General features: G+C 51.1%; 1 protein-coding gene across 3 annotated transcripts in view; it reads right to left on the bottom strand.

Moving 5' to 3' along the window:
* Positions 1 to 6,854: 6,854 nt before the first annotated feature.
* Positions 6,855 to 9,929, bottom strand: part of LOC101399571 (Protein FAM169B) — an 85,255-nt gene continuing 82,180 nt past the window's right edge. The window contains exon 9 of one of the 3 annotated variants that reach the window (XM_087428883.1): positions 6,855 to 9,628. In XM_087428883.1, the coding sequence (XP_087285009.1) occupies positions 9,410 to 9,628 (219 nt within the window). In that variant the 3' untranslated portion in view covers positions 6,855 to 9,409. The remainder of the gene's footprint in view (positions 9,629 to 9,929) is intronic. The other 2 variants (XM_087428882.1, XM_087428881.1) reach the window with 2 other exon arrangements.

Here is a 9,929-nt window from a genome sequence, read left to right as displayed (position 1 = left end):
GGGCACACATGGGTGGAAAGAAACCAAGAAAGAGCAATTCCCTTTGCCAGCAGATGGGTGTAGAGCTCACCCACCTTTCTCATTCCTTCCCTTTCCCTCAGCATCGCCAAAGCGCTCGCCCTGTGAGGGATCCAGGGAGGAGGCAAGTCTCAGGGTCCCCCACTTTTAACCAGCAGCCAAGGGAGGCAGGGTGCATTTTAGCGGGTTGGTAGCTCTGTCTCTTTTCTTATTGGCAAGCCTATGGAGTTAATGAAGAAATCAGGGAAATTTGGAACCTGTCTCCATTCCTGGACTCACAATGAAAGCGAAACACTTTTTCCTTAAAAAAAAAAAAAAAAAAAAAGAGAGAGAGAGAGATACTTTTGAGCCTCTCTTAAGAATAAGTCTCAACTGTATTATCTGTCTTGTCACATCACTGAAATTCACGGGCTGGGGTAGCGAGCCAGCTCCTTATTGAAACAGATTAACAGAGGAGGGCATGAGCACTCTACACCGCTGTTTCTTTCACTTGCAAAGCGCAGTTTCCAACTGCAATGAAAGACGCTCACCCAGCCAGGCCTCCTCGGTTTCTGCAGGAGGGCAGGAGGGTGTCCACTGCCCGGACACCCACCTGGGGCTGCGGTCCCGTGGCGAGCAGGCTTTGGTTTGTGCAAGACTGCCATCGTGTGGCCGCCGCGGGTATTTCCCTCGGAAAACTGCCCAGGAGCGCTGTGTCCACGCTCTCTGCAAATCTATTCTACAATCACAGTTTTCTGCCACCAGCCAGAATGGGGACTCACGATATCGATTAAGAGGAAAATCCAGTCCCAATATTGTCGCCCAGGTCTAAGTCTTCAGGACATCTCCTGGACCCTACCATGGACCTCAAACAGAAACGCAGTGATTTCTCCTCTAAACGAGGAAGAACTTGCTTACCAGTCAGGACAGTCATAACGTCTAAGAGGTGAAGCATCCCCAAGCACTGGCCTGGTCTCCGCTGGGTCATCTTGCACGTCCTGCCCTTGTCTCAGAGTTGGACACAGCCCTGGCAGTTCCTGGAACCCTCTCTGAGTAGGAACCGAGCCAGCACAGAACAAGCGCTCAACAAATAGCAGCTTAAAGTCTGGCATCGCTGTCTCTTCCAGGCCTGAGCTCTCAGCTGCTCTGAAGCCATCAGTGAACGAGGGTGAGATGGACCGAACCTGAAGACACTAGGACCTGAGAGCTACAGGCACCTATCAGTCTGGGGCAAGGTTTCTCAGCCTTGGCATGACATTTCAGGCCAGATAATTCCTGGGGTTATGGGGGCTGTCCCGACATCGCGGGATGTGGAGCAGCATCCCTGGCCCCTACCTACCAGATCCAGTAGCACCGCCCACAATTGTGACAAACAAAAATGTCTCCAGACGTGGCCAAATGTCCCCTGGGATACAAGTCAGCCCCAGTTGAGAACCACTGTCCAGGGGTATACTTCCTATTGTTGCTGTTAACAAATTACCACGTTTAGTGGCCAAAAACTGCATGGATTATCGTACAGTTCTGGGGATCAGAAGTCCGAATGGGTCTCATTGGGCTAAAATCAAGGTGCCAGCAGGGCTGCGTTCCTTCTCTAGGCTCTAGGGGAGAATCCATTTGCTTTTTCCAGGTTCTAGAAGCCGCCTGCCTTCCTTGGCTCAGGGTGGCCCTTTCCTCCAAATCAGAACCCGCAGTGGTTGGTGGAGTCTTTCTCACACTGCATCCCTCTGACAATTCTCTTTTGTAGTCAAACCTCCCTTGTGTAAGGACCCACGTCATCACACTGGGCCCACCAGGATAATCCAGTGTAATCTCCCCATTTCAAGATCCCTAGCCACATCTGCAAAGCCCCTCGTACCACCTCAGGGAACATGGTCACAGGTTCTGGGGACCGACATGGACATCTTTGCAGGGGGGAGCATTATTCAGCCTGCCACAAGGCAGTACAAACGTAATTGGCTCCAGCTGGCCTGAGAGCGCAAATGAGTAACACAGCCAGTGAATGGCGGGGACATGCCATCCCTGAAGGGGACAGCAGCGTCTGGGTCCTAAAACCCTGTGTGGCCCAAACAAATCACCACTGTAAACAATTTGCATCATCAAGCTGCAAGGTCACAGACCCTGACTCACCCCCTTCATTTCACCATGAGGACCGTCGGGTGCGAGGAAGGGAAGTGACCATCCCAGGCCCCACTGGAGTGAGGGGCCAGGGTGGAACCAGGCCCCACGCTCTTCCCAGTCCCAGGACACAATTCCTGGTTACTCACCCACCTCCAAGGAAAACATTTCTAATGATGGGATTTCAAGATGTGCATCAGGCCCATGAGAGAGAAAAGGTGGCCCCCACCTCGGTCTATAGCCCATGCCCCACAGGAGGCCTGAAGGCCAGGCCGCGAGAATCAGCCACGGATGCTGCCTACCTGAGGGACTTGACCTGAGAACAGCGTGGGGGCCATATGCTGCCGGGGGGCTGACAGGATGCGCTCAGGGGTCTGTACCCATCCTGGGCGAGGAAATCTGATTTTGGCTCTGTGCCAAGTGTGAGGATACAGGGCATCAAGGAAGGGAACCAAAAACAAATGTCCGACTCATTGGCTTTGAAGTCTAAAAAGCCAGATTCATTGGACAGGGATGGGAGTAAGAGAAACTCCCAAATAGATGTTGGGCTCCAGAGTAGAAGGGAGGGGGGCCCCACCCCAAACCAGAGTTCCCAGAGAAGGAAAGGCCCCAGAGAGCAGCCCGAGCCCCAGACCCTGGGAGAGAGCTACATGGGGGAGCCAGGGCTAGCCCCACACACATCCCCGGTGGGAAGCAAATTTCCCAGGTGGCCAGGAGCCGTGAGGACATAGGTTGGGAGAGGGAACCTGCAGGCCCCAGTGACACCTCCTGTCTGGCACCAGGGGAAGATCAGCAGACACCAGCGGGGCCACATGGCGGGAGTCCAGGTGTGGAAGGCCACCAGTACAGCCCTCACTGCCCGCGTGGTAAAGTGCCTGAGAGCAGAGGCCCTGACAAGACAATCACACATGTGAGCTGGTGCCGGTGTGGACAGGACATACTCAGGCCAAGAGCAGATGTCCCCTCCTCACCAAGTCCCCTGCCCTGCGCAAGCCCCAGAGCTAGGAATTGACCCCAGGAAGAAAGAGGCACAAAGGAAAATCCTATTTAGAGTGAGGTTAGATTGGAAGGTGTTTTCTGCCATGAGCCAGAACGACGCTCAAGATATAAATGAAGATCAGATCAGTTATAGGAAAATCAACTTCTAATTTTGCACGCCTGAGTGTGAGCTGTGCAAAGTCAAAACTAAGCACAACAATCCCCAATGCCTGCAACACGTCTCTAGATGGAGAAGAGCTGTCTGGGGCCTCACAGTGAGCCTCACGGGGAACTGCAGGGTGGGCAGCTCATCCCTATGCATGGCGGAGGCCTACACAGTCAGAGCTGCAGAGTCACTGGCCCAGTATCACCAGTCACAAAGTGCTGGGCCGTGTCTTTAGACTCAAAACACTGTGCATCCCCTGTCAAACTGCCTCCAAAAGAGAGATGGTAGAATGGAGCCCTCTCCCAGGGCTGCCTCCCGATCCGTCATCAAGGGCTGACGGGTTCTGAACGTCACCGTGTGCCCAAGACTCTCTGAAGGACAGGGCTAGGGAAGCCAGCAAGGGAGCTCCGCCCACAGGGGGTCGGCAGAGACATAATCCAGGTACTGCAGGGCTGGGAATGTGGCTCCCAGAGTCAGCCTGGCCTCCTCACCACGCAAGGCACCAACATCAAAGCTGCCAGATCTCCAAAAATAACCCGGCCGCCGGCTCTGGTCCACAGCAAAAGTGAGTGGGATAAAAATCAGCACATACACTGTTGAAATCTGTTTTCTGCTGCTCAAATTACGTCTGAAGCATTCAGGAAGGGAGCAGCATAGGATCTATTTAGGAAATGGCCAGAAACCTCCCACAAAGGGCGAGATCAAGGCAGATATCCGAGTTTGGCGTTCTGACATTGCAAGTCTGTGGTCCATCACCAGCCCCTGTCGGCAGCCCCAGGAATGATGCCCACCAGGGGGCAGGAGAGAGCCTGACTTCTACCTACAGTGTCACATTTAAGTATGCTCCTTACAGTTTTTCTTTTACTTATGTGGTTTTAATTTGTATGGATTTTCATAAAGTTACTTTACAAATGTAATATGTATAGTTGGTTATATATATACTAGATCATGTGGATTTTACCTGCTTGTTGGTCACATGAGAACCCAGCAAACGTTCCCCAAATCACAGCACCCCCGCTGCAAGCCGAGAAGGAATGATAATCAACTGAGCCCATTCCCCCGACTCACACTGCACCAGGAAGATTCTACCTCAATCCACCCCAAGGACACGCCCTCCCAATCCCACGGAATTTGAACAGAATCCAAGCACCCAAGGACTGAAAGAGCCATCAGCTCAGTGTCGCCTTGTGCAGTGTCCACAGGCCACCCACTGGGGAGTGGGTGCTGCAAGTCATGGGCCATCGAGGCCATGAGAGCCCACAAGCTCTGCAGCCATCTGCACAGTGTCAAGCTCCCTGCTGGAGAGGCTGCCTTCTAGAAACCTAAAGGTAACTTTTGTTTGGTGGGAAGGAGGGCGCAATAAGATAAGCCAATTCCATTAAACAGAGCCTGTAGGCTTTAAAACACGTTTATGGAAGCATTTCAGTTGCTGTGGCCATTTATAGGATTTTTCTGACAGGATTACTCTACTCTTTCTGATTATGTCTCATTTGATGTTGAAAATGACAAAAAGCCAAGCTCCCCGGATGTTCGGTTGGGGACTGTGTCACTGAGGTTCCAGCTCTTCATTCCCTTGCTTGGCCATGGTGATAACTTTGTGTCCTGTGTGGAATGGCAGAGGTGGAGGTAGCAGAGGAAGGGGGCCAAGGAATTTCATGGCTTCTCAACATGGAAACTTGGACACTTAACTTCAAAACTTCCAGATGTTGACCATCTCTCCCCAGAAAGAGAACTAAATCAAAATCAGAGATTTTATATTGCTTCTAGCAGAAAATGGGGATTTTAGAAATTATCTCATAATCTGTTGGCCCTCTAAGCTTTCCATAAGCAGCCCAACAGCTGGATTCCTTCCTTTCTCATCCCGAAGGGCTTGTTCTCAAAGACTTTCTGGAACAAACTGCCCCCTGCTGAAAACCCCACTCCCTGAAAGAAAATCTGTTCGAGGGCCGAGTGCATAGCGTTGAGTGCCCACCACCCCTGCCAGACCCTGAATCCATATGCAAGCTTCTGCAGGACTATGGACCCCCAACGTCCTCTGCGGGCCTGAGCCCATTCATGAGTGCAGGATGGAGCAGCCCACAGGGCAACACACCTCTCATGGGGCATGGGCCTCGGATCCAGGGACAGAGCTTTCTTACAAGTAATGACTTCTTTGTGGATTTTTCTATATTCATTGTAGAATCAATAACTTTCTCCCCATCAACTCCTTTTAGATGGGAGTGAAAGGACATGCATTTATAAAACACAGTCATTACTACTGCAACACCAAAAGCACAAGCAACCAAAGAAAAACTAAATTGGACTTCATCAAAATTAATGATGTTGCACTTCAATGACATCATCAAGAAAGTGAAAAGACAACCCACATAATGGGAGAACATATCTGCAAATGAGATATGTAATAAGAGACTTATATCCAGAATATATAAAGAACTATCACAACTCGATAATAAAAAGACACTCCAATTAAGAAATGGATAAAGGATCTGAATAGATATTTCTCCCAAGACAAAAAAAGGGCCAACAGGCACATGAAAAGATGCTCCACATCATTAGTCTTCAGGGAAATGCACATCAAAACCACAATAAGATACAAGTCCATACTCATTAGGATGGTGGCTATCATCAAAAAGATACCAACTCGTGTTGGCTGGAATGGAGAGAAATTGGAACCCTCACACATTGCTGGTGGGAATGTAAAATGATGTAGTCACTTGGAAAAATAATTTGGCAGTTCCTCACAATGTTAAATATAGAGTTACCATATGACCCAGAAACTCTACTCCTGGGTAGATACTCAAGAGAACTGAAGACATAGGTCTGCACAAAAACTTGTACACGAATGTTCACAGCAGCATTATTGATAATAGCCAAAAACTGAAATCAATCCAAAAGTCCATCAACTGGTAAATGGAGAGACAAAATGTGGTCTATCCATACAATAGAACATTATTCAACTTTAAAAAGGAATGAAGTACTGACACACGCTACAATATGGATGAGCTTTAAAAACTGTGCTAAGCGAAAAAAAAAAAAAAAAAAAACAGATTCAAAAGGCCACACATTGTATGATTCCACTAGTCCATGTCCAGAACAGGAAAATCTAGAGAGAGAAAAAGTAGATGCGTGGTTTGCCTAGGGCTGGGGGGTGGGTGGAAAGGGAGAGACTGCTAATGGGTGTGGGGTTTCTTTTTGAAGTATTGATTGTGGTGGTGGTTGCACAACTCTGTCAATATACTAAGAACCGTGGAATTATATACTTGAAGTGAAATGCATATCATGGATTGTAAATTATATCTGAATAGAGCTGTAAAAAAATAACAGTCAAGAACATAGAGGAACTGAATAATAAATTAAACAAAAGTGATTTACTAAAAACAACACAACACACGCATGCAAACACACACACACACATATACAAGCCTCACCAACATTTCCCACACACACCACGTGGAAACGAACACGGCACACAGCCCCAGACCCGGGAGGCTGTGCCGCTGCCAGGGAGGGGTTGCTATGCGCTCAGAGGAATTCCTTCCAACTCCGTGTGGTTCGTGTATATGTCCTTCAACCAACTACATCAGCACATCAGTTTTTCTTCCTTGAGAGGATTCTTTTATTGAACAGTAACTTCATCAAACCCCTGAGACATTTTCATCAGTTCATATTCATGTAAACATTACAAAGCACCAACCATACATCTCAAACAGTACAACATTCACAGCGCACATCTATGTCACGTTAAAGGTTATGTCGGGCGTCACACACAAAGCATCCTCTCGTGCAGACTTGATCACACCTGTATGGCCTGTGCCTCCTTCACAGAGAGCCCACATGCATGGGGGCACTTCAGGATGTCTCCACATGGAGCTCCAAACTCTATTTCTATTAAATTAAGACTCTTCCTGCTTTAACTAATGGGTGTAAGAGAACAAACAACTCCAGTAGAACACTCCAGAAGAGACTCTTCCGGAGAGAATATTTAATCCTTGCATCCAGTAACCATGCCTCACTATCTCCCCAGCGCCCAGCACAGAGCTTGGCCGTGAGTAATCACACTGTTTGCTGTACAACAGGATGCACGGATGGATGGATGAACAGAGAGATGAATGGACAGATGCAGACAAATGGATGAATGGACAGACAGGTGGGTGGGTAGGTGGATGGATGAATGGACAGACAGACGGGTAGACAGTAGGATGGGTGGGTGGATGGATGAGGAGATGAGTGGAGAGATGGATGGAGGGAGGAGGGAGGGAAGGATGGGAAGATGGATGGGTGGGTGGGTGGATGGATGGATGGATGGATGGACAGGCAGACGGATAGATGGATGGATGGGTGGATGGAGAGACACGGGGATGTATGTGGCATAAGTAACAAGGGTCCCACCACATGTGTCCTTTGACCACTGAGCAAAACAGCAGGTGATATCCTGCCAGCACTCAGGACTGCCAGCGGTCTCCTCCCCATCCCCAGACTCCACGATGGGTTTACCATATCCCTAAAAAGCTAAAACTTGTTCTTCTCTCCACCTCTCCAGAGTCTTGTAGCAGAGGAACAGAAGGAAGGCAACTCCTCACTCCTGAGGTGACCTGTTACCATTCACTCCCACACAGTTACTGGGGGCCAGCTCCACACTGGCACTGGGGACACATGAGGCAACTAAGGGCTGACCCTGGTGGAGGCTCGTGGAGTCACAGCTGAGTGCCCAGTGCTCCCAGGCCACATGGGAGGGGGAGGGGGAGGAGTCAGGAAGGGACATCTGAGCTGAGATCAGATGTGTGAGTAGGAATTGGCCTGACTGACAAGGTGGGTGTGCATGTGTGTGTTTGCGTGTGAGAGGGAGAGGGAAGGCACGTGCCCAAGCAAAGCGAGTGCATGAGCACCGACCCTGAAGACCCTGAGAGAGCTGGCGTCTGAGGATACAGGAGCTCAGGCAGCTGGAACACAGACGGCAAGGCGGCCATGCCCAGACAGGAGCAGAGTCAGCAGGGCCCTCTGTGACAGGCCCAAGCGCTCCAGGGGCAGTGGTAAGCCACAGTGGGGTTCAGGGTGTCCTCCATGACACGATCAGGTTTGCATGCACCCTGGAGGAGGGGCTGGAATTGGGTTGCCTGGCCCAAGATGACCTGACCAGCTTTGTCTGGTTAGAATCCTACTGGACATCGGTGAGGCTGGGCCACCTGCAGAGAAAGCCCCATCCCAGCTCTCGAGGAGCAGGCCATGGGGCCCCATGGGGCGGCCTGGACTGTGCTTCACACTGTGAAAGGCCGGCGGCCCTGGCCACGGTCAGCCTCACCTGACCACAGTGGGGCCTGGGGGCAGGGTCCTTGGCTCAGCTCCGAATCCCCAACGGTGGCCGAGCGCATGCCCTGAGCAGGGCTGAGAACGGGGAGGCCGATGTCACTTTGGGTCAAGCTGTTATCTTTACAGTCACCTTTATCAGCACAAGCCTTTCCACTCAAGGCGCCAATACACTACAAGGGCCATCAACCCAAAGTCCCCTCCAGTGGCTTTCTCTCTGAATTAGCTGATGGCTGAGATCCTGATGCCTGCCTGGAGCCCACTCTGAGCGCCTCCTGTATACCGAGCCAGATATGAGCAAGAGGCTATGGTGTGCACCAGGCGGCCCCAGCCCCTGCCTTCAGGGTGCTGCCACCGTGGCTGAAGCTTGTCTGGAAAAGGAATGTGTCTCCCTAGAAACTCCTCTGGTGTCTGGGGTCCCACGGTCACAGTAGGGCTGGTGTGGGCAAACCTGAAAGGGCTTTCTGCAGTGCAGACCAGATGGGTGTGGCCTTTCTCTGAGCTTCGTTGTGCTGAAGAAAGAGGCACATTCATGGGGCTCCAGTGCAGTCTTTATCAAGTCATCCTGAGTAACAGAAACCCATTAGGCTTAACGAAGGAGCTTCTGAAATCTGAGCTTGGGAGTAATTCCGTGCACCTGCATGGCACTGTGCACTTACAGAGAAGCATCTGCTCAGACTTTCTATCTCCTGAGCCCACACGACAAGCCTGAGGTAGGTAGGGTCTGTGTGGTCATTTTCTCCTCAAGGGACAGCACAGCAAGGACAGAGACCAGCTCTCGGCCACACAAGCGGGGAATGACAGAGGCAGCTCTCAAACCCGCATCCCCTGGGGCACAGGACGGGCCTCTCAACAAGACTCAGATGGGCCCCTGGGAGTCAGGAACGGGGCCGCATGTGCGTCTGTCTGCCAGGACTCCCCGGCCAGCCCAGGGTCCACCACTGTCCTCTTGGCATCCTCCCCCTCCAGCTCGGCCCCACAGGCTCCCCCAAGTCGCCCTGCTTCTTCTGTCACTCCACAGTCTGGATCATTCTGTGTTTCTTCCAGTTCTTCTCCACTGATCCTGTCCTGAAAACAGAAAAGAGTCAATAAAACATTCCAGCTAACGCTGTGACGGGCTTGCTGGTGGCCTGGCCTGGGCTGGGCTTTGCACCGCGTGCTCAGATTCAGAATGGATGAGCTGGGTTCAAACACTCCGCCAGGCACAGGGACACCACGTTTTGTATGTAAGAAGCTCTGAGCGCATGTCCACCGATGGGAACGGAGGGGAGGCCCAGCCCAGGGAGATGAGGAAGAACAAGGCAAGGAGGCACCCCTTTAACAACTGATGCTTTTACACTTGAACGTGCAGACTCCCCACACACATGCC

This window comes from Ceratotherium simum, chromosome 3 (assembly GCF_057802395.1).
Source record: "Ceratotherium simum simum isolate JZ-2026a chromosome 3, ASM5780239v1, whole genome shotgun sequence".
Lineage (NCBI taxonomy): Eukaryota > Metazoa > Chordata > Mammalia > Perissodactyla > Rhinocerotidae > Ceratotherium > Ceratotherium simum.
The sequence above is the reverse complement of the archived record's forward strand: the minus strand, read 5'-3'. Positions and strand labels throughout refer to the sequence as shown.